This window comes from Manis pentadactyla, chromosome 6 (genome assembly GCF_030020395.1).
Source record: "Manis pentadactyla isolate mManPen7 chromosome 6, mManPen7.hap1, whole genome shotgun sequence".
Taxonomy (NCBI): domain Eukaryota; kingdom Metazoa; phylum Chordata; class Mammalia; order Pholidota; family Manidae; genus Manis; species Manis pentadactyla.
In genome coordinates, this window is record NC_080024.1 from 35,802,165 (window position 1) to 35,827,919 (window position 25,755).

Genomic DNA, 25,755 nt, shown 5'->3' on the forward strand with positions numbered 1-25,755 from the left:
ATGCCTCATTTTTCTCATTTGTAAAAGGGACACAATAATAGGGATATTGTGATAAACATAAATTAATACATTTAAAGACTTTTAAATGTTGTCTGGAACAGAGTAAGTGATTAGTACGTGCTTTTCTTCTGATGTTTTCTTAAACTGCAATCCATCAAAGCACATCTGGAGAAATGTATTTAATACAAACCTTGTAAAGACAGCTCCTTACCAGGGTTATCTTTGTTATGGGTACTGTAGGGACCAACTCCCATTGCAAACGTGTACTTGGCTCCCTCTTTCCCATTACATTTGTGGTTGTGGTTAAGAGCATGTTTCAATTTTTCCTCTAGAAAACAGATAGTTTTAGCTACCTTTGTTTTCTAAAAGTTCTAGATTTCATAGTGCAGATTTGTTTGAAAAGCCAAAGCAAGAAACTATACATATTATTTATTTTCAGTTCCTTATATTTGGCTTAGACATAATCCCTATCATTTGTACATTTTCCTTAGCAATCAGTGAGAAGATTGAGAATGGACCTGAGCTATAAACCTGCCATTAGAGGATGTAATTAGTCAGTCAGTGGCCACAAAGAATATTTGATATTTTGAAAGCTGCTTTTCTTGATCAGTATTGTTTGGCTGCAAGTGATAAATGGTGAGAATTCTCTCTCACAATTATTTTTAGCTGTAGTTTGGAACGCCTCAGTTTCCTGCAAGATGAAGATCTATATTTAAATGTTACCATTTTAATACTAAGCCATCATTTACATTTTACTTTACAGATCAGCAATCAAAATTTTGAAGGTCATAACCCTTCTGATGGTGGTGGTAAGCCATGGCGGCAGATGATAAAGTTGCCATCTTAACTGATGATGAAGAAGAGCAGAAGAGAAAATATGTGCTTGCTGATCCCTTTAATGGCATTTCCAGGGAACCAGAACCACCTTCAAACGAAACACCCACCTCCACAGAAACAGCTGCCATTCCTGAGGAGGAAATAGACTGGATAGAGAAACACTGTGTTAAAATAAACAATGATCTTCTCATTTCCAAGGTCTTTTATTTTTTCTTTTACTCTGCATACGGCTCTCTTTACCCGCTTTTGCCTGTGTATTATAAACAGCTGGGAATGTCACCAAGCCAGAGTGGATTGCTAGTAGGTATTCGATACTTCATTGAATTCTGCAGCGCCCCCTTTTGGGGTGTAGTTGCAGATCGCTTTAAAAAAGGCAAAATTGTCCTCCTCTTTTCCCTTTTGTGTTGGGTTTTATTCAACCTGGGCATTGGATGTGTGAAACCTGCTACCTTGAGATGTGTACCAAAGATTCCCCCAATAGCTCATCCCACCAATTCAAATCACCCGTTAACTATCCTGCCAACAAATTCTTCCATTATCTCTTCCACTACCACATCACCACAAATGAGGGAGAAAAGGAACCTGCTTCCATCCAGCTGGCCGCTGATATTAGAAACAGGACCCAATATCACAGAAAGTGTCATCTTTTCAACAGCTCCAAACAAGACCAGTGCACCCACTCTGCAGCCTCAGACAGATGAAACAACTGACCATCCTACGGACTTGACCTTGAACCCAAGCACCGCAACTCCGGCTTCCCCTGTAAATGTAACCAGGGAGACAACCACTACTGCTGTCACCACCACCAAATCGTTACCTTCTGACCAAGTCACTCTTGTCTATGATCAACAAGAAGTTGAAGCTATATTCTTGGTGATATTGGTAGTGGTCATAATAGGAGAATTTTTCAGCGCCTCTTCTGTCACCATTGTGGACACAGTAACACTCCAGTATCTGGGAAAACACAGAGATCGCTATGGGTTGCAGCGCATGTGGGGCTCCCTGGGCTGGGGCCTGGCGATGCTGTCCGTGGGCATCGGGATTGACTACACCCACACAGAAGTGCTCATCGACGGAAAAGGGTGTAAGCCCCCCGAGTACCGGAACTACCAGGTTGTCTTCATCGTCTTTGGGGTTCTCATGACCATGGCCTTGATTGTGGCTACCCAGTTCCGGTTCCGCTACAGCCACTTCAAGAACAGTGAAAACCAAGGCAAGGAGGTGGAGATCCCTCAGGTGGAGAGGAACAGCTCCACAGAGTCCTCTGAGGAGACACCAACCACCGCGAGCCCCTTGCAGGCCTTCAGCTTCTGGGACTTACTCCGGCTGCTCTGCAGTGTGCAGTATGGCTCCGTGTTGTTTGTGGCGTGGTTTATGGGTTTTGGTTACGGGTTTGTGTTTACCTTTCTCTACTGGCACTTGGAAGACCTGAATGGAACTACAACCCTCTTCGGGGTCTGCTCAGTCTTGAGTCATGTGTCTGAGCTGACAGCTTATTTTTTTAGTCACAAGCTGATTGAATTGATTGGCCACATCAGGTAAGGACATGCTTACTATTTCTGTCCCTCAGCAGTGGAACCTTATATTTTTATAGTTTATAGCTCCTTGTAGCACATTTGAGGATATTACAGTTTGTGTTGGGGCTAAGGTTGGAATGGGAATGGGGCTTTCTGTTGCTCTTTCTCCTTAAAATAGAAACAAAAGGAAGTAATAAACTTAGTTGGATTATCTAAAACAAAATATATTGCTGCTTCTCTGTATGCTAAGAGACCCTTACAGTAACGTTTTGATGTAGGAACACCAATTTAGTGAACCTTGAAGGGTCCACCTGTCCTCAGCATTTATGAAGGAGGCTGTAAGTAGATAAAGTGGGTTAGGTTTTTTCAGCCTTCAGTTATCCTCAGCTATTTGCTGCCACAGAGTTTGAATATATGCTGTACGAAAATGTCCATTATATTTAATAACATTGTGATGTGACAACCTAATCCCTAATCCATGATACTACATGGAGGAGATTCTGAGATAATTCTTTCCTGATTATTATGTGAGTCTCTGCAGTTTCATTTGCCATGAAGACAATGTGACATTTAAAATCTTTCTTCTACCTAAAATTTCCCCTGTAATCCTTTTAGTAAAAAAAAAAGCCTATGTTTCTTGTATAACCATTAACATTTGTCTGATGTTTGTGGAATAGTAGCATGCTTTCTTCAAGTCTTTCTGTTCTGTTATTGGTCCTAAAACGCAGAGCCAAGCTACACGTAAGCATTCTTACCTGTTAGAAAGTATGGCATGTTTGTCCCTAGAATTTGAAGTTGACATAACTGAAAGAAGGCAATTTGTGTGTGTGTGTGTGTGTGTGTGTGTGTGTGCGTGCACGCACGTGTGTGTGGTAATTTTAAAGTGTACTGTTAGAAATTAAAAAGGAGAAATAGCCATTGACAAGGTTTGAGAAACGCTAATTTCTTTTTGTTGACTTTCCCTTTTACTAACTGAAACACTTAATAACTTAATTAAATAATTTGATTTAATTTAAAGTTTCAACCTGGAATCCTTCTTTTCCCCCAGATAATTGTGAAAATTTTTTCTTGTTTGGTTTGCTTTTGCTTTGGGAAGCTGTGTTCTGTTGCTTCTCTTTCTCAAATCTTTGACCCCTTTGTTGTCACTGAACAAAGTCAGGCACTGTGTAGATGGTTCCCAGACCCACAGAGTCCCCAGGACACATTCAGTGGGATGAATCTGAAAAGAGTTTTGTAAAGCTAAGGACTTGGAATGCCCTTTGACCTTGTGCAGGTTGTGTTTGTGCCCTGGGCCGTGTGGACTGACCGTGATGCTTAGACACCTTCCTCCAGTCTGGGTATATGAGCGGGATCTCTCCTCAGCCAGTAGTATTTGTAACACCACAGTGGTTTATCCCCAGAAAGACATCCAGTTAGGTTTTCCCCGTGTGCGGAGTTCCCAGACGTCATGGTTTGATCAGTCAGTAGCATTAATTGAATGTTGACTCAGTACAGTATATGCATATAGGTTCTATTTTCAAAGAATTGTTAGGTACTTCCCACATGCTGAGAAAATTAGTTTCTTTTCTGTCTTTGTCTGAGGTATGTATTTTCATGATAAAATCCTAGCAGCCTTACTACTAATATTAGTAATTCCCTGAGTTTACACTTGTGTTTTTCTTCCCTGAGTATTAGTAGTTACTCATTACCTAAAAACCCGTGGCTTACTTAATCTTAATTTTCTAGTTTATGTACAAAAAGCATCTTCCTTTTCTTATTTAATGATATTATGGAGGAGAAAGTCTCTAGTGATTATATTTTTGCTCCCAAGAGCCTACTAGGATTCTATCAATTTGTAGTCATTAACCTCTTTTGGATTTTTAATTCTGTCCAGTAAAATACATTATCATAACTATTATCAAAAGATTCTGCAACCGGGATGTAATGTATAGCATAAGGAATATAGTCAAAATATTGTAACAACTTGGTATGGTGATAGCTGGTACTTAGAATTATCATGTATATAAATGTTGAATCACTGTGTTGTACACCTGAAACTAATGTAATGTAATACTGTGTGTCAACTACCCTTCAATAAAAAATAATTATCTAAAAAAAAAAAAAAAAAAAAAAAAGATTCTGATAGCTGTAGTGAGATTATGCTCACATATTCAGGAAGAATGACTGTTTCCTTTGGCAGGAATTTCGGGAGCCCAGTGCGGTGGTAGTGGCTGAGGGCTGGGGGTCTGAAAGTGTGGCGATGACAGTTTAAAACTTCACTGGAAGAATATCATACATTACGTAGCTGATGAAGAGAAATTTTGTTTCTGTGAATTCATAGTCTTTATGTTCTCCTTGTAGGATCATAAGGAGTGATCTATCTGTGGCTCTTAAGTATGCATGTATGTTTTTTCAATATTCTGTGACTGTCTTATTATTGGGAGTTGGTTTTAAGAATCAGCTCCACCAGAGAAATCGTAAATATCCTCATGTAGTGAAAAGTAGATTTTCTAAAAATTCTTTACATAGTTTCTTAATGAAGAAAAGTTTGTACCAGAAAACAGTTTTTTAAAATAGCATGTCCAGTTTCAAACCTCTTGGTAGTTTAATACTTCTACAGTTTGGGCCCAGTTTTTTAGGGAATAACCTATATATCCGTCTAAACACACACACACACACACACACACACACACACACACACATGCACAGAGTAAATGATTTCTGATTTTGACCTTGGATTTTGTCCTTCTCTGGAAAGTGTCCTCTCAGGCAAATAGGATAATGCTTAATATTTCCACTAAAAAAGTTAATTTTTTAAATTTGAAATCATAAGACTTCGGAATTTACAGCAAGTATATGTCTAGACTAATTTATGTAAAGATAACTGGACTACAGCAAGTATATGTCTAGACTAATTTATGTAAAGATAACTGGACTTCTTTAACTAGAAATATAAATGTACCTTAAGGATATATTTACCCTGCTGAATACTTCAGTAGTCATGAATAGGGTTGTATCAACATACATTTCAATTAATCACTTGTGAATTTGTAAATCATTACTATTTAATAGTAGGCCACCACCTATGTTATTTAACTTAAGTGCATTTACATTTTAAGAGGCACCCAAAATCTACTCAGTCAACTCTGGCCTGAAATTCATTCTTACACTCAAGGTCAGTTTTACCATGCAAATATCATCTGGAAGAAGAGGTAATGTATTAACTGTTATTGGCCATCAATCACTATTTAATAGTAGCTAAGTATCCAAATGAGCTAGCCAGTCAGTTTGGGAATAAGGGAAGTACATAGTGCAGATAGAGGAGGAACACAGGCTTTCCTGGTGTGACACTGCAGGAAGGCCCAGAACAGACAGCAAGATGGAGCTGGGCTACCAGCTGAGGACACATGGGAGGTAGGATATGACAAACATTTTGTCATTAGAGGAATAACAACTGGCTTTACAGGAAGGAGAAAACTTTTCTGTTGGGGTGATCAGGGAATGCCTCACAGAGGAAGCTAAATTAAGCTGGCCACTGAAGGATTCAGAGATCACATTTATGGCTTTTCGTTTTTTACTTCTTATCCTCTCCCTTGTTTCTGTCCACCTCTTTGTACCCTATTTGCTGACCTGGATCTGCTGGGTCCCAGATCCTCTCCTCATCCTGCATGGCAGGGTGCTGATTTCCAAAGGCTGCTTTTCCCATCATGCAGTGGTGGGAAAAGTTCAGCTGGCCTTACTTAGTTCAGCTCATGCAGTAGTTCTCAACCATGAGATTGAACAGGAGAGCTTTTAAAACTCTAAATGTATAGGCTGCACCTAGACAAATTCCATTACATTCTAGGGGTATATCCCATTTGTACTTTAAAAAAAATTTTGGTATCATTAATATACAATTACCTAAGCAACACTGTATTTACTAGATTCCCCCCATTATCAAGTCCCCACCACATACCCCATTACAGTCACTGTTCATCAGCATAGTAAGAGGCTATAGAGTCACTACTTGTCTTCTCTGTGCTATACTGACTTCCCTGTGCTCCCCCTGCCACATTATGTGTGCTAATCATAATGCCTCTTTTCCCCCTTCTCCCTCCCTTCCCACCCACCCTCTCCAGCCCCTTTCCCTTTGGGAACTGTTAGTCCATTCTTGGGTTCTGTTGAGTCTGCTGCTGTTTTGTTCCTACAGTTTTTTCTTTGTTCTTATACTTCACAGATGAGTGAAATCATTTGATACTTGCCTTTCTCCACCTGGCTTATTTCACTGAGCATAATACCCTCTAGCTGCATCCATGTTGTTGCAAATGGTAGGATTTGTTTTCTTCTTATGGCTGAGTAATATTCCATTGTGTATATGTACCACATCTTCTTTATCCATTGATCTACTGATGGACACTTAGGTTGCTTCCTTTTCTTGGCTATTGTAAATAGTGCTGCAGTAAACATAGAGGTGCATATGTCTTTTTCAAACTGGGCTCCTGCATTCTTAGGGTAAATTCCTAGCAGTGGAATTCCTGGGTGAAATGGTATTTCTATTTTGAGTTCTTTGAGGAACCTCCATACTGCTTTCCACAATTACATTCCCACCAGCAGTGTATGAGGGTTCCCCTTTCTCCACATCCTCGCCAACATTTCTTGTTGTTTGTCTTTTGGATGTTGGTCATCCTAATTGGTGTGAGGTGATATCTCATTGTGGTTTTAATTTGCATTTCCCTGCTAATTAGCGATGTGGAGAATCTTTTCATGTGTCTCTTGGCCATCTGAATTTCTTCTTTGGAGAAGTGTTTGTTCAGGTCTTCTGCCCATTTTTTAATTGGCTTGTTTGCTTTTTGTTTGTTGAGGTGTGTGAGCTCTTCATATATTTTGGATGTCAACCCCTTATCAGATATGTAATTTGTGAATATATTCTTCCATACTGTAGGATTCCTTTTTGTTCTACTGATAGTGTCCTTCGCTGTACAGCTTTTTAGTTTGATATAGTCCTACTTGTTCATTTTTGCTTTTGTTTCCCTTGCCCAGGGAGATAATGTTCATGAAAAAGTTGTTCATGTTTATATTCAAGAGAGTTTTGTCTCTATTTCTTTTAAGAGTTTTATGGTTTCATGACTTACATTCAGGTCTTTGATCCATTTTGAGTTTACTTTTGTGTATGGGGTTAGACAGTAATCCAGTTTCATTCTCTTACATGTAGCTGTCCAGTTTTGCCAACACCAGCTGTTGAAGAAGCTGTCATTTCCCCATTGTATGTCCATGGCTCCTTTATCATATATTAATTGACCATAAATGGTTGGGTTAATATCTGGACTCTCTATTTTGTTCCACTGGTCTATGGGTCTGTTCTTGTGCCAGTACCAAATTGTCTTGATTGCTGTGGCTTTGTTGTAGAGCTTGAAGTTGGGAAGTGAGATCCCCCCAGCTTTATTCTTCCTTCTCAGGATTGCTTTGGCTATTCAGGGTCTTTTGTGGTTCCATATGGATTTTGGAACTATTTGCTCTAGTTCATTGAAGAATGCTATTGGTATTTTGATAGGAATTGCATTGAATCTGTAGATTACTTTAGGCAAGATGACCATTTTGACAATATTAATTCTTCCTACCCAAGAGCATGGGATGAATTTCCATTTGTTAGGCCCTTTTAAAATTTCTCTTAAGAGTGTCTTGTAGTTTTCAGGGTATAGGTCTTTCACTTCCTTGGTTACGTTTATTCCTAGGTATTTCATTCTTTTTGATGCAATTGTGAGTGGAATTTTTTTCCTGATATCTCTTTCTCTTAGTTCATCATTAGTATATAGGAATGTAACAGATTTCTGTATATTTTGTATCCTGCAACTTTGCTGAATTCAGGTATTAGTTCTAGTAGTTTTAGAGTGGATACTTTAGGGATTTTTATGTACTATATCATGTCATCTGCAAACAAGCACAGTTTGACTTCTTCCTTACCAATCTGGATGCCTTTTATTTGTGTTGTCTGATTGCCATGGCTAGGACCTCCAGTACTATGTTGAATAAACGTGGGGAGAGTGGGCATCCTTGTCTTGTTTCCTATCTTAGGGGAAAAGCTTTCAGCTTCTCGCTGTTAAGTATGATGTTGGTTGAGGGATTGTCATATATGGCTGTTATTATGTTGAGGTATTTGCCCTTTATACCCAATTTGTTGACAGTTTTTATCATGAATGGATGTTGAATTTTGTTGAATGCTTTTTCTGCATCTGTGGGGATGATCATGTGGTTTTTGTCCTTCTTTTTGTTGCTGTGGTGGATGATGTTGATGGATTTTCGAATGTTGGACCATCCTTGCATCGCTGGGATGAATCCCACTTGATCATGGTGTATGATCCTCTTGATGTATTTTTGAATTCGGTCTGCTAATATTTTGTTACGTATTTTTGCGTCTGTGTTCATCAGGGATATTGGTCTGTAATTTTCTTTTTTTGTGGTGTCTTTGCCTGGTTTTGGTATCAGAGTGATTTTGGCCTTGTAGAATGAGTTTGGGAGTATTCCCTCTTCTACTTTTTGGAAAACTTTAAGGAGGATGGGTATTCGGGCTTCCCTAAATGTTTGATAAAATTCAGCAGTGAAACCATCTGGTTCAGGTGTTTTGTTCTTAGGTAGTTTTTTGATTACCAATTCAATTTCTTTGCTGGTAATTGGTTTGTTTAGATTTTCTGTTTCTTCCTTGGTCAGTCTTGGAAGGTTGTCGTTTTCTAGAAAGTTGTCCATTTCTTCTAGGTTATCCAGTTTGTTACCATATAATTTTTCGTAGTATTCTCTCATAATTCTTTGTAATTCTGTGGTGTCCATAGTGATTTTGCCTTTCTCATTTCTGATTCTGTTTATGTGTGTAGATTCTCTTTTTTTCTTGATAAATCTGGCTCGGGGTTTATCTATTTTGTTTATTTTCTCTAAGAACCAGTCCCTGCTTTCATTGAATCTTTCTATTGTTTTATTCTTCTCAATTTTATTTATTTCTGCTTTAATCTTTATTATGTCCCTCCTTCTCCTGACTTTGGGCTTCATTTGTTCTCCCTTTTCTAGTTACATTAATTGTAAGTTTAGACTGTTCATTTGGGATTTTTCTTCTTTTCTGAGGTAGTCCTGTGTTGCAATATATTTCCCTCCTAGCATGGCCTACCCTGTGTCCCACAGATTTTTTATGTTGTTGAATTATTGTTGTCATTTATCTCCGTATATTGCTTGGTCTCTGTTTTTATTTGGTCATTGATCCATTGATTATTTAGGAGCATGTTGTTAAGTCTCCATGTGTTTGTGGGCTTTTTTGTTTTCTTTGTGTAATTTATTTCTAGTTTCATACCTTTGTGATCTGAGAAACTGGTTGGTACAATTTCAGTCTTTTTGAATTTACTGAGGTTCTTTTTGTGGCCTAGTATATGATCTATTCTTGAAAATGTTCTATGTGCACTTGAGAAGAATGTGTATCCTGTTGCTTTTGGTTGGAGCGTTCTGTAGATGTCTGTTAGGTCCACCTGTTCTAATACGTTGTTCAGTGCCTCTGTCTCTTTACTTATTTTCTGTCTGGTTGATCTGTCCTTTGGACTGAGTGGTGTGTTGAAGTCTCCTAAAATGAATGCATTGCAGTCTATTTCCCCCTTTAATTCTGTTAGTATTTGTTTCACATAAGTAGGTGATCCTGTGTTGGGTGCATAGATATTTATAATAGTTTTATCCTCTTGTTGGACTGACCCCTTTTTCATTATGTAATGTCCTTCTTTATCTCTTGTTATTTTTCTTTGTTTTGAAGTCTATTTTGTCTGATACAAGTACTGCAACTCTTGCTTTTTTCTCCCTGTTGTTTGCATGAAATATCTTTTTCCATCCCTTTCCTTTCTGTCTGTTTATGTCTTTGGGTTTGAAGTGAGTCTCTTGTAGGCAGCATAGAGGCGGGTATTGTTTTTTTACCCATTCAGTGAGTCTCTGTCTTTTGATTGGTGCATTTAGACTATTTACATTTAGGGTGATTATCGATAGGTATGTACTTATTGCCATTGCAGGCTTTAGATTCATGGTTACCAAAGTTTCAAAGGTAATTCCCTTAACTATCTGATAGTCTAACTTAACTCACTTCGTGTGCTATTACAGACACAACCTAAAAGTTCTTTATTTTCCCTCCTTTTTCTTCCTCCCCCATTCTTGGAATGTTATGAATCACTTTCTGTACTCTTTGTCTATCCCTTGGGTGACATCTATTTAGCCTTAGGAATCCTTCCGTCTATAGGAGTCCCTCCAAAATGCACTTTAGAGGTGGTTTGTGGGAGGTAAATTCTCTCAACTTTGTTTTATCTAGAAATTGTTTAATCCCTCCTTCAAATTTAAATGATAACCTTGCTGGGTATAGTATTCTTGGTTCAAGGCCCTTCTGCTTCATTGCATTAAATGTATCATGCCACTCCCTTCTGGCCTGTAAGGTTTCTGTTGAGAAGTCTGATTGATGATAGTCTGATGGGTTTTCCTTTGTAGGTGATCTTTTTTCTCTCTCTGGCTGCTTTTGATACTCTGTCCTTGTCTTTGATCTTTGCCATTTTAATTATTATGTGTTTTGGTGTTGTCCTCCTTGAGTACCTTGTATTGGGAGATCTGTGGACTTCCATGGCCTGAGAGACTATTTCCTTCCCCAGATTGGGGAAGTTTTCAGCGATTATTTCTTCAAAAGCACTTTCTATCCCTTTTCTCTCTCTTCTTCTTCTGGTACCCCTATAATGCAAATATTGTTCCGTTTAGATTGGTCACACAGTTCTCTTAATGTTCTTTCATTCCTAGAGATCCTTTTTTCTGTCTCTTCCTTAGCTTCTCTGTGTTCCTGTTCTCTGATTTCTATTCCATTAACAGTCTCTTCCACCTCATCCAATCTGCTCTTAAATCCTTCCTTGGTTTGTTTCATTTTTGTTATCTCCCTACTGAATTCATCCCTTAGCTCTTGAATATTTCTGTGTAGCTCCATCAGAATGCTTGACTTTTATTTTGAATTCTTTTTCAGGAAGATTGGTGATTTCATTCTCACCAAGCCCTCTTTCTGGGATTTGAGGGATTTTAGATTGAACAAGGTGCTTCTGCCTTTTCATGGTGATGGGAGTAGTTGCTTGCGAGTGGCACGTGTGTCATCTGGGAGAACAAAGTCCCTTCCTGCTTGTTGGTCACCTTGCCTGTTTTCACTGTTTGTGCCGGTTAACCATGCACAGGGAGCAGCCTCTGGGTTAATCCCCTAAGCTGCCATGGGTGGGGTGGCCCTTGGTATGGCCTAGGACACTGGCAGGGGTTGCAGGCCAGCAGCGTGTGTATCTGCCGCAAGGCCAAGGCCCCATTGCACCTCCCGGTCTCTGCACCCATCTCTTCTCTCTGTGCCAGTCAACCATGCACAGGTAGCAGACTCTGGGTTAATCCCCTAAGCTGCCTGGGTGGGGCAGCCCTCGGGATGGCCTAGGGCACTGGCCCAGGGTCACAGGAGAGCGGCGTGTGTTCTACTATGAGAGCAGAGCCCCTTCGTGCCTCCCAGACTCTGCATACTTCTTGTTTGTCTGTGCTGGTCAGCTGCACGCAGGGAGCAAGCAGCCCCTGGGTCTGGGCCGGTTAGCCACATGCAGGGAGAAGCCTCTGTGTTAAGCTATGTGGTTGCTGTAGGTGGGCTGCTCTCCAGCTGGTCTGCAGCAATGGTGGGGACAGTCAGCTTCCTCGCAGTTTCCACCAGCGATGAAGGAATGGCAGGCTGCTTTTCGCTGTGAGGGGCCTCAAAGCTGCGTTGCCACCCAGGGGGATGGGCACCAGAAGTTCCTTAAAGTTCCCAGCCTGCTGGGCTGAGTGTGTCAGGACAGTTTTGTCCACTTGTTAAGCCCTTGTCCCTTTAAGACCTTTAAAGCTCCTGCTTTTCTTTTGTCCCAGGGCAGCTGGCTGTGGTAACCTGTTCTCAGTCTTAGTCTTGGATTTTGCTTTTCCGCTCCTCTAATATCCAGAGCACCATACCATGTGTGTCTGTGCTCCCTTTTCCGTGAGATGTTTGATTCTTGCAGATGTAGCCTGGCTGATGTACTGAATCTTCTGGTTGCTCTTTTAGGAATAGTTGTATATGCTGTATTTTCAAAATATATAACATAGTTTTGGGAGGAGATTTCCGCCACCCTACTCATGCTGTCATCTTTGGGTCTATTCCCATTTGTACTTTTTAAAGCTCCTGGTTGACGCTAATGTGCAGCCAGGGTTGATAACTACCCAGCTGTTGAGGGAGGGGCACATGTGGAGCATCATAGGGAGGGAGGAAGGCAAAAAATCCAGGGCATGACTTTCTCTCTCATGACTTTTTAGTTCATGGCAGTGTCTTACGTGAGTAGATGGTCTTCTCTTATCCTTTCAGTTGGTTCTTTGTCCTCAGGTGGTTTTCCTCATGCCTCTGCTTATCCGCACTCAGCTGAAGCCTGGAGGGGAACCCTCTGCAACTCTCCCCACTCTGGTATTCTGCCCTGCCCCCCAGATTCTTGGCTCTGTCTCAACCCTGGAGAGCTGTGTGCCTGTCAGGCAGTGTCTCTGGTGGCTGCTGTGTCTCCCCATGGCTCTCCCCACTGTGCGTGACCCTGAGCTCCGACAGGGCTGTCTCCCTTCACCTTCTGACCTCGAGCTTGTAGAGCCTGCCTGCGGTTCTCTCACCAGGCTCGTGCTTCTCCGCTCTTCAATTACGTCAATGCTGTCACAGTTCTGATTAAAATGTAAAGAGATGGTGGACCTTAAACAACTTTTTTCCCTTCTCACTTCTTAAGAGGATTATTTCTTCTTTAAAATCAACTTTTCCCACAATAAAAAAAATTTAAGACTTAATTTTCATAGTAAATTTGAAATTTTATACATGCTCTAAAGGAGAAAGTATCACTTTTTAAAATCAAAGCTCTGCATATTTGTTCTCTTTAGTTTAACAGTTATTTAGGCTTAAGAGTATCTCAGATTAATAGAATGTAGGGATGAGCACTAGAAGGATGGGGGAGACAAAAGGCCAGGTCAATGCTGGGATTAGGAACACAAACTTTATCCTAGAGGCAGCAGGGAACCATTGCAAGGTTCAGAGCAGAGAAGGGCCATGGATTTTCACTCATTTGCAGTGCAGTGGGAACTCTGAAGCAGGGAGCCCACTGAGAAGGTTCTTAGGATAGTCCAGGGATGAAGCGATACAGTCCCGAACTACCGCAGTAGCAGCAGAAGTTAAGGGAAGGGATGAATTTGGGAGGTAAAACTGACAGAATGCTTTGGATGGCAGAAGTAAAGGAGAGACCCTCACATTTCTAGCTTTGTATGGTGGTTCCCCTAAATCAAGTAGGAAATTCAGTAAGGAGACTCAGAACAGGGGGGAATCAATCTGAATTCAATGTTGGGTTTATTTAGTTTAAAGTCAAAACATCTGGATGGGAATGTCTAGCAGATAGTTAATTATTACAAACATGCAGCTTGAGCTCTATCCCTAAGTTTAGGGTTGGGGATAAAGATTTTGGACAGTTAAAACTGTGAACACACATAAGCTCAACAAAGAAACCTTGCTCTGGTAGAAAGGAAATAGGCTGAGGAACATCAATTATGGTTGTCTCCAAAATTTTATTACAAGTGTCAGATCTAATTGAAATGTTGGTCTGTGCTTTATTGATTAAAGTAAGTATCTCATGCTTAAGAATATTTTGTGCTAATGAGGAATTGCCTAGTGTGGCATTTACTGTAATCTGATTCCATATCTTGCTTCAGGAGGAACTGTCTTTCTAAGTACCCTTCCCGTACCATTGACTGAGCCAGCCACTCTCCGTGTTTATGAGTAGACTTAAGACATAAGCAAGGAATAGAAAAAATAAAGGGAGAGAGAATATAAGGAATAGAGAAGGAAAGAAAGGAAAAAGTTGCTCTCTCGAGATGGTTTCTTCCTGTCCTTATTCATGAAAGGTGGGGTGACATAATGGTTACAAGCATGGCTTGGAGTCAGATTGCTGGTTCGGAGCCTGGCTCTGCCATTTGGAACTGAGTGGCCTTGGACAATTTATATAATTCTGTAGCTCTGTTTTGTCATCTGTAAATTGGGATACTATTAATACCTACCTTGTAGCTTTTTTTTTTTTTTGAGGACTAAATTAGAAAATATGGCAGTTTCTTAGAAGAGTGACTGGCTTAAGGATTTCATTTGATTTTTTAAATTATCACTTTGTCAATTTACTGATACAGTATGTTGCTCATAACTGTAAGTCCCATTGAATCTGATAAAAATACAGTGACTTAGTACAATATCAGAAGTGTACAGATCATTACAGATGCAAAGTTAAGACATTTGTGGTTTTCATAATAACTTTCTCCCTCAACATCTTGATCAAATTGAGATTTTTCTCCCCCAATTTATGATGACTGTTAGATTGTTTATAAACTTGTTTGTCCCGTTTTTTATGGGCTTAGTGACTATAAGCCACCATCTAATAGCTGGCATAAATAATGACTGCAATTTTAGCTATTTATGCATGGGTAGATTTCGTTTTTCTATTCCTTTCCCCTCTTACCTTCAAAGACATTGGTATTTGTTTTTATAGGAAAAGCCTCTCAGAGCTATTTCAAGTATAGATTCTCATTACAATGGAAAAAGAAATGTATTACTATATTATTATAGCTACCAGGCTGACTTGTTAGTAACAGCACTACTGATAATTGAACTATTTATAGTTTAGAACAAAAGGCCATTATTGCAAGGTAGCTAGTGAATCTAGAGTGTTTAGTTATTGGTGCAATATTTATTTTGTTTCTCCTCCACCTGTGGTGGCTGGGTTGACTGAGGCATTCACTGAGTTAAAGAGATCAGAACTAGCTCCATATGAGCTCTTAACTTTTCTGGTTGCAGAAGTCCCCTCACCATCTCATGGGCAGAGGTGGTGGCCATTGAGGTGTGCACCAAATGAGTAAAGATGGCTTCTACGAATTAATTACCTAGATAACTACTGTGGAGACCAATTCAAGAGTCCATGGTAATGCTTAAACTGGACATTTCCTATGGCCTGAAAATTGCATAAGTTATATACCTGCCTGGAGAAACTTATGCGGAAAGATGTGTGTAAAGATGCTTACTTTCTTATGCAGATTTCTAACCATGTAAAAGAGGAAATCTAAATATCCATCAATTTGGTAATGGGTACATTCAATATGGTGTAGTCATAAGATGGAATATTATGCAGAAGTTAAAAGGAATGGACTAGATAAACAGTTTCAACATGGAAAGCTCTCAAAAATATAATATTGAATAGGAAAAAAGCAAGCTTCGGAATGATACACAGTTTGGTACATTTATATACATTTTAACAGTGCATTTCAAAAGTCATACATATTTTTATGGATACAATTACATGTATAGAAGGACATTTAAATTCAGAGAGGAAAAATACATTCCATATTCATTATTAGCCCTAACTGTCTGAATAGGACATAAAAGAAAGGGACTGGAATGGGAAACAAAGAAGACAAGAAGAACCTCCACTTATCTGTAATACTTTATTTCTTTAAGGAAATATGGCAAAATATTCATGATTTTCCATTCTTATTGCTAGATGCATGTACTCTCTATACAGTTAAAAAAATTTCTATTGGAAATAGTTGAAGCATAAGTCTACTTATATTGTATCAATATAATTATCCTGCTGTAGAAACCCGTGTGTGTGTGTGTGTGTATGTGGCTGTATAGCTGTATATGTTTTAAAGAGACATATCTAAATATATCAGGTAAACACTGAGATTTTGTGCCCCCAGTATGCACATTGCTCATATATTTTCCACTAAGTAGCACAAATATAAATGATTAAAAGTATACTTTATATAATTACCATGGCCTCACATTTCATTTCTTTCTCTTTAAAATGAAATCAGGTGCAAGTTTATAGTATCTCATTAGGAATGATATCAAAATGTACCAAACAACCCTGATTTGGGTAGTAATTATAATATTTCTTCATATGAAAGTAAATTAAGGTACCAGAAAGCCAAGTGACATTCCAAAGATCATAACGTTTATTACTGGCAGTAAGTCCAAGTATGGGTGTTTGCACCAGCTGGTTAATTATCTTGAGTCACACCACCATGTCAATTTATTGCCTTTTCTTGTACAAGTCAAAAACCTAAGTAATCTGGCTAATTCTACTTATTCATGGGAATATTTGGCAGACTGCAATGATATAATTTTGTAGGGTACTTTGTAGAGTGGATAAGAAAAGGCATTTTTTTTGAAATTTGTGTCATAGCCTACCTTTCCAAAGCCTTTCCAACTGCAAGAATACCACTCCATTCTTATTTCTTAAGTACTATGCATCTTTTCTTTGCCTTTTCTCTGCTGAAAACATCTTTGCATAGTAATCTATAAGCAGACAGTCATGTGTTAACTTTTTCTTTCCTTTGAAAGGATGACATGGAGATTAAATCTTGACATTATCAAAAAGGATAAACATTAGGTTACATTTACCTAGGGACTCTGTCCTTGAACCATACTACTGTGTGTGTCTGGCTGCTGAGTGCCATGAGGAATCCCCAGGGGTGGAGTACTGGTGAGGGCTCTTGGTTACAACTGCAGGATGTTGCCAGGCATTTCATTCCACTAAGGAGAATGAGAAGGGGAAGGGAGCAAATTGGTGGAGCTTGGACTCCAGTCATCCTGCCAAGCCTTGGTGGAAGTGTTGCATAGTCTGACAGCTATCCTGTTTCCCTTTATTCTTCTTTCTGCCAGTTTATATATATATATATATAGAGAGAGAGAGAGAGAGAGAGAGTGTGTGTGTGTGTGTGTGCATGTGCTTGGGTGTTTGACCCAGGTTCAAATCTCATGCTTAGTACATGTCTGACCTTGGATAAGTCAGCAGTTTAGCTTTGTTAAGCCTCAGGTTACTCATCTGTAAAATAATATTAGTAGTTGTATTTCATTGCATTATTGTTAAGATTAAATGAAATAATGCACAGTACATAGTAAGTGCTCAACTGTAAATAGTAGGCGGTGTTATTGCTGTTATTAACTTCTTCAACAAGTATTTATTAAGCGCACTGGGTGACAGGCACTTTCCTAGACCCTGAGGACATACTGAGTGGGTAATAAGGTGGACAAAGTTCGGTCCTCATGGGGCTACTGTTCTGTTAGGGCAGGTGATAAGCAGATCATTTCACTTCAGGTAAGTGATGTGTTATGTAAGACAAAAATAATGCAGGATGAGGGTTCCAAGAGTGAGTGGAGAGAGGATTTTGCTTTAGCTTGGATAGGCTGGGTGGCTTTTCCTGAGGAAGTGACCTTGGAGCAGTGTCCTGAAGAGGCCATGCAATGAAGATCTGGAGGATGGAGGAAACCACAGGCGAGAATGGCCTGAGGTGGGAGAGTGACAGATATTAGGACATCAGTGAGGTGGACAGGAATCTTGCAAGGCTTTGGGGATCACGGTGAGAGAAAGCATGGTGTTCTAAGAGCAGTGGGAAGCTGTTGGGAATTTGAGCCAGGGGTGTCCTGAACAGATTTCTGCTTTTATGTTTGTTTCATAGGTGTAAAATTCATCATCATTATTTATCTTGCCCTACTTTAGAAAGGTTCCATTTTACTTTATTTTCTGAATTTCAGAGAAATAAGTTACTCTTTTTTCTTGAGTCATAAACTGGGTGATTCATATACTGCCTATTGATTTAATGCCCTCCACTAATCCAGATGAAGGTTTGGGGTTTTTTTCAAAGCACTTTAAAATGACAGTTAAGCTATAGAATCTAGAGGATAAATGAAAAATGAAAAAACCTCCATCCTTAACAAAAAATGTAACAATAGGGAAATATTGTACAAATAATAATAGCTCTTTTTTACTACCATTTGAGTACTTGCTATGTGAAAGTGCTTACAGTGGCATTGTGCTAAATGCTTTACCTCCAAGCTCTCATTTAATCCTTTCAACAATCTTGTGAGTAAAGCATTGGTCTATCCATTTTAGGGAGAAGTTCAGCATAGTTAAATAAATTGCCCATGGTGATACAGCTAGTAAATAGCAGAGGTAGGATTCAAGCCAAGCCACTGAGACTCTAAAGCTCATGTTTTCTGCTACCTTAGAGATTTATAGGCACATTCTTAAATTGGCAAGTATTTTGTCCCTTTACACTAAATCAGAAAATCATTGTTGCCATTTCTAGTTTCTAGCTCACCAATAAAAATAAATGGAAATAATATTATTGTGGGCTTTACAAATGTATAGTTTTCATAAATATTTTCATTGTTATAATCATCTTGCAAAACAGTTACATTTTACTATATTCATTTTACAGCAGCTTGATGAGCGCCAGATTATCTTCTACAGTGGAAGCGATCACTGGGGGAGAGACCATCTTGACTTCCCAGAGTGGGGCCCCTGAGGACCTGCAGCAGGGGTTCACGGAGCCTCACAGGCTGCTGCTTGTGTCAGAGTGTGGGTAGTAAGGATAGAGAAGTGTGCTGCTATGGACTGAATTGTGTTCCCTCCTTACCTCAAATCCATACGTTGAAGCCTTACTCCCCAGTATGACAGTGTTTGGAGAGGGGGCCTTGGGAGGTGATTGAGGTGATTAAAGTTAGGTGACGTATGAGGGTAGGGCCCTCATGGTGGGATCAGTACCCTTACAAGAATAGACACCTGAGAGCCTGCTCTAGTTCTTTCTCTTAGCCACATAAGGACACAGTGAGAAGGTAGCTGTCTTGCCAGCCAGAAGAGGGTTCTCACCAGAACCCATCAGTGCTTTCTGATCTGGACTTCCAGCCTTCAGAACTGTGAGAAAACAAATTTTTGTTGTTTAAGCCACCAGTCTGTGGTATTTTGCTACATCAGCTGAGCTTACTAACACATGCATCCTAACAGATTAAGCAAAGAGAGCCTGAGGCAGGTACAGAGTGCTGGAATTCCCAAAGATTCCAAGAGTCAGAGGACACCAGAGTAGGAGGAGCCTGGGACCCAACATTGGGATGACAGATGAGTGGGTCCAGCAGTGGCGATTTTCTTGCATGTGTCTACATTCCTGGTAGCATGTACGTTGGTTGGTCAGACAGACCCATCATACAAACCTAGGAAGGGAACAGGTTTTCTCTGATTTGTCCAAGGTCCACTTTTCTAAGTTGTGTTGTGGAGACAGCCCAGGGTATCTGGCTTACGAATCTCATGCTTTTGTCAATATGTCATCAAAGTAGATGAAGACTAGTATCATTACTAATCAAATTACTATTGCTATTCCTCGTTCATTACTATTAGTGAAATTATTCATATTAAGTTATTCTGACTTCTGTTCATGAGATTTTATTAGAAGTCTAATATGTTCTAAATACAGGTAGAATATTATAGCAAATCTTTGTGAAAAAAGATTTTTAAGGTGGTGTGTTCATTAATTTTTTTGTGTGTGAAAAAGCACCTTTAAAAAGTTTCTCGATTTCCCTCAGTCTTATGAGCAGGGTTGGGGAGGCTCTGCTTACTGTGAAAAGAGCATGGGATTTGACAGCAGAAGACCTGCAGTTGTCTTGGTTCTGCAGTTTGTTTAGCTGTGAGACCCTGGCAACTTGGTTAACCTTTCAGGGCCTTGATTTCCTCAGCTGTAAAATAAAATTAAATTTCTGATAACTTTTGCCTTCCTATCTCAGAAGATTACTGGCAGGAATAAATAGGATACTAAGTGGGGGTAATGCTAAAGAATTGTAGAACATTATGGAAATGCTAGTATGGGAGATGGGTGTGGTGAGGGCCTGGAGCAGGTGAAGTCTCAAGACCACTGAAGTTGATGCTCTTTCTTCTTTAATATCACAAAAAAGAGGGACAGACATGGTTTGAACAAAATCTATTCAGTTAGAGTTTCCTGTTTTAAGAAAGAATAGAGCAAAATCTGTAGTCATAAAAATTTGTTAGTTGACAAGTTTGGGGCAGAATTCATTGTGATTGTATTTGCACTATTTTTTTCTTCCCTTGAAAAATCCATAACTTAATTTTCACTTTAGGAAAGATGTTGAGCATTGAGTTGGAAACACTGAATTAAGTTTGGAAACTAAAGAAAGTTCAAGAGAGACAAAGAGGGAGGTGACCCCAAAACCAGTGTTGCTCAAGTATTTAAGGCTCTTCACTGTGGGTTCTCTGGAGCCGCCTCAGGATGAACAGACAAGACAAGGGCTCCTTTCAAGCCCCTGGGATGAACCCACCTCCGAGACGTGCAGGTGCTCTAGAGACCTGCAGGGTTGATGAACACAGCCTGTGCCGGTGTGTGTGTGTGTGTGTGTGTGTGTGTGTGTGTGTGTGTGTGTGTGTGTGTGTGTGTGTGTGTGTGTGTGTGTGTGTGTGTGTGTGTGTGGTGTGTGTGTGTGTGTGTGTGTGTGTGTGTGTGTGTTGCTCCTCCCTATGTTTCTGCTTCTCACCTTAGATGGCTCCGGGGTGTGTGTGTGTGTGTGTGTGTGTGATGGCTCCGGGGTGTGTGTGTGTGTGTGTGTGTGTGTTGCTCCTCCCTATGTTTCTGCTTCTCACCCAGCCCAACCCATACAGTCAGCTTCTGATCATTTGATTTCAAAGTCTGCCTGTGTGCTGCACTCCACGTCCAGCCTGCATGTGGGAGCATAGATCCTGGCTCACCCTGTATCACACTTCTGGGGCTATCTCAGCAAAAATGTTTCTTGGCCCATTTCATCTAATAACACAACATTTTGCTTCTCCGTAAACTTCTCTTGTGATCCAGGATATTCTGTGTGATCCACAGCTGTCGGGTGGCATTTGCTTTTCTACTTCCCTCTTATCCCATTCCTCCTAATGATTCATCAAAGTTTAAAATGTTAACCATCTTCTGAAGCCAACTCAAACATATACCCAGCTTTCTTAATCCAAGTATACAGCTATTACCCAAAGCATAACTATACTAACGTGGCCAGACCCTGTCCCTGTTGGTACAATCCAGAGGCGTTTCTTCATGCCCTTCAAGCGTATGCCCTACCGTGCTGCCCATTGTGAAAACATGTTAATTCAAACTGTTTGTCTTGGCCTTTCATTTGTTATCAACCACTAGAAAAGTAAACAGCAATCTCTAGATAATGAAGATGAGTAACTCTCGTTCAGTTTGGGTAGTACAGAATGCTAACAGTCCCCCTAAGAGTGTGGCCTCACTCAGACCTCAGAAGCCCAGGGAAGCTGACTCCAGTATCACACTCTATTTCTGGTTCATGGAGGAAATGACACTTGAGTAAAAACACTGGCATTCTTTACCAAATTTTGCTTTCTTTTGAAGTTATAAGTAACCTTGGAGGTCATTTTTGTGGGCTGAATTGTGCCCCCCAAAATTTATATGCTGAAGTCCTAACCCCTAGGACCTCAGAAAGTGACTGCATTTGGAGATAGGGTCTTTAAATAGGTAGTTGAGTTAAATGAGGTCTTTAGAGTAGACCACAATCCAATATAAATGTGTCCTTAAGAGAAGAGGAGATTGGGACACAGACACACAGAGGGATAACCATGTGAAGACACTGGGAGAAGACAGCCATCTACCAGCCATGGAGGGAGGCTTCAGGAGAAACTATTCTTGCCAACACCTTGGTCTCAAATTTCTAGCCTCCAGAACTGTAAGAAAACAAATTCTGTTGTTCAGGCCTCACAATCCCCAGTATTTATCTGGGGATAATACAGATGTTAGTCCTAGCACGCCAGTACAGCCACATGGGCCTAGCTTCACCCCAGTTTAGGTTTCCATCCCTCAGATCCTTGGCAGATGGTTTCTTAGCCTTTGTTTGGCTACTTACAGTGATGTGGAGCTGGGCATCTCACAAGGTAGCCAAGATCTTGTGTCATTTGAGGTGATAGAAGACCTCACCCCAAGTCCCAAAGTGCTATAAGCAAAACAGAATGTATCGTCTGGCTGAAAAGTGTACTTGATGGCCTCCAGTGTAGCCTTAGCCAGGTCTCGGAGGCAGTCAGAGCCTGGGGCTTCCCATCTACTAGCTGTGTGTGCTACGAGGTAGGCTTCTGTCCTGGGCCTATGCTGTGGGCCCCAGGAGGGTCCTGGCTCTCATCTTCCCAGGATCAAGTCCAGCTGCAAAGAGAGAATGCCACATTCCTTTAGTTCCTGCTCAGCAGCTACAACAACCTTATCTATTGCACTGACTGTGCACATGTCTGACTTAGAGCTAACACAGCCCTCTCCATCTTCAGCAGCAAAGCCCTTCACATATGTGAATGTCCCTCCTACAGCTTTGGTTCCCCAGTTCCCTCGGATCCTCCCCAGCGCATCTTATCCTAGACCCTCCCTTAACATCTCCCTCCTCTTTCTTCTGGCCCCTTCCTTTTTCGGCAGTCATCTATTAGTTGTTACCACTTCCTGCTCTGGTTTGGCTGAGGCCAGGAGTACTGAGACTGTACCTCCTGTGGGTTTGGTTGTGGTGATCCTTCAGTCTGAATTTTGATGAACTTGTTTAGTTCCCTCAAATTTAGCTGAGGGTCAACTAAAATTCTTGAGGCCTTTTTCAAATAAATTACTATTCAAAATTTCAATGATTCTTGTCTGTAAATGACAGAATTTGTATTTTATGTATACCTCAGGTTATCTCACAAAAACTTTTAAACAAAATCATGGGATATGTGTGTGTGTATGCATGCATGTGCGTGATCATTTGACTTTTACCCAAATGGGAACTAAAATAACAAAACATTGTGTTTTTGTGTGGTTGGGTCCCATATTTTGTTTTAAACATATTTATTTTTCTACCTAACATATACACAACCTAAGAAAAAGTAGATAAACTAGACAACAGTGGAGAGATGTAAACATGGCCAGGAACCAGCATAGTGACCCAGCTGATGTTTACCACAATATGCTCTTAGCTTAGCCTACCAGTCATTTGAAGAAGAAAGACTTGAAGGCAGCAAAATGAACAATGACTTAAGAGCAGCAGAGACTCAGACTTCACTTTTACCTTTTCTTTTTCTAGCAGAAAAAAAAAGGAGGTGGTATTCATAGCTGCACAAAACACAGACAGCTAAATGAACATTCTTTCCCCCCCATTCGCTCTTCTAACATACAATGTGGTTCTTATGCTCTGTTTGTTCTACAAGGATGGGTCAGCGGCCAGACACACCTGCTTGGTGACAGCAGCTTGGTGGCGTCCAGGGTCCCTGTTGGTGATCCCCTCTGCTGGCTTGCTTGGGGTGCCACTGACTCTTTGAGCTTGGCGGCTTGGTTGCTGACACTTACTCTTCTAGTGAGATAGGCCTGTGGGTGCCTCAGAACCTTCTTATCTGCTTGTGCACATGTGTTGAGGAATCCATTGTATGGCACTTCAGGATGCCCCAAATAAGCAAACTGTAGTCAGCTGTTCATTGAACTCTTGCTGGTTCACATAAATTACTTATCATTTATCTTTGGCCATAGTCTATTAACATTAATAAAAAATGTTGCTAAATATGGACATCCATGTTTTAAATCATCCCAGTGTTCGGCCTCTTTTATACACCAATTCATTCTTTCACATAGCCATTACTTACCTATGCCATCATCAGGTATCTTTATGTACACACATGTATAATTACAATGAATATGTGTATAGTTTATATCTTGTTCACCACTATATTCCTGACACTTAGCACAGTGTGTTCAATAAATACTTGTTGAATGATGTTTTATTTAACATATACATATTTTTACTCTAGTCCAGGAATATTCATTGAGTGCCTACTATCCGTCAAGCACGGGGGATAAAACTGGGCCAACATAATATGAAATAGCCCCTGCCTTGCACGGAGCATACACTCAGGTTGTTGATGTAGTTACAACTGGGATAAAGGTTATGAGAAGAGGTGCAAGATACTGGGATCACATATAAAGGAATTGAATGAGATCTGAAGCAGGAGTGAGACTTCAGGTCACAGTTAGGGATGGGTGAGGACAGTGGCCCAGTGGGGCTATTTGGCATTCATGTCCCTGGAGGATGGGGAGGTGGGCATAACATTGTGTCAAACAGGCTACAAAAAAAAATGTTTTATAATAGAATTTTGTTTCTGTTAGCAGTTTTGATTCAAAGGTTTCCATTGTGTTACATATACTTTCTGATGATCCAAATGGGTCTTGGAGCAAACAAGCAATTTTAAGTCTATCTGTCTAGTTACTGTTTTCTGTCTGGAAAGAAAACAATAATGATAATGCAGATTATTTCATGTGCCTTTCCTAACTATTTGTAGGACTGTATTGTTTCCTCACACCCAATCTCACAACATATTCAAAATACAGGAATAATATTGAGTATTAGCTAGGATGTCATATTGTTTTTAAGCCAAAATAGAAACCCAGGTAATGATCCCTTCAGGTTGGAGAACCATCGGTCAACCATCATGCATCATTTATTGTGCCTATTTAGATTATGTTAAATAATGTTACTATAGATTCACTGAGCACTTGAGCAAGGCAGGCTCCTTCTGAGTACAAAGATAAAAAAGACGCCGTCCTTGTCTCCCAGGAACTCACAGTCTTTTGTGTGCAACAGTTGCAGACTGTTACAAGTACTTAATAGAAACAAAGGAACAGTGGGGAGATAGGATCAATTATACCTAGAGACATTTGGGTATGTTTCTCGAAATGGATGATGCCTTTCAAGCACAGGACTCTCAAAATCAGAAGTACCAGTGCCCCAGTGCACAGCTGTGTCTAAGAAAAAGAGAGGGTGTGTCATCAACTTTGCCACTTCTATGTAAGCACTTGCTTCTGAGCGTGGCGTACAGCAGCTCCTGCCACGTGTTGCTCAGGATGTATCTTTTCCTCCCTTTTTAAGCTGACCATAGGGAACATCTTCTTCCTAAAGTCGTCAGTATGAATTGATTATTATGCTGGAAATAAGCTTCATTCTTGGCGAGGAGGGCACTGGTTACACTGAACACTTACGTAAGCTCCAGAATCTTGACTGTGATTAGCAGCTGATGTCTACCTGGTCTAGACATCTGTAACAATATCTGAAGGAGTGTTTTTACTGACAAGTTTATATGGTCCATAAAGGATGATCTGGGAATAATGGAACCCAACTTAAGGATGAGGCCATACACTGTTTACCAGGCAGAAAACCTAAGCGGATTCATGTATGTAACAGACTATAGCTGTGCTCCAAGTATCTGGTATTAATGACCAATTGTTTCTTATTAGGAATTAGTGAAAATTCTAGCCAAGTGTGGCTGAAGAAATTTTCCAGGTGGTCTGTCACCTGTTTGAAAGGTTGCTTTCTGAATCTTGGTTTTTTGCTAGTCTGTCTTCCTCTCCCACTGTGCCCTTATGCAACACATCTGTGTGGTGTAATGTGTACCTCTTTGTGTGAAGGCCTGCAACACAGATCACACAGAGTTTTCGTCTGTTTGCAAATACTCCACTTCTGATTAATAAGAATCTTCACCCAGGGTATTTTTTTATCCATTGTTTTTTCTTCTTTGAGGAACATCTGTGT

General features: G+C 40.2%; 1 protein-coding gene across 5 annotated transcripts in view; it reads left to right on the forward strand.

The window, feature by feature from the left end:
• MFSD6 (major facilitator superfamily domain containing 6) overlaps window positions 1-25,755 on the forward strand; it is a 101,301-nt gene that overhangs the window by 20,294 nt on the left and 55,252 nt on the right. For 4 of the 5 annotated variants that reach the window (XR_005033189.2, XR_005033190.2, XM_057503715.1 and 1 more), the window contains exon 2: window positions 764-2,375. The exons of the other annotated variant lie outside the window; for it this stretch is intronic. Coding sequence is in view for 2 of the 4 variants with exons in the window: in XM_057503715.1 (XP_057359698.1) it covers window positions 817-2,375 (1,559 nt within the window). In the remaining 2 variants the exon portion in view is untranslated. The remainder of the gene's footprint in view (window positions 1-763; window positions 2,376-25,755) is intronic. 5 annotated transcript variants of the gene reach the window in all.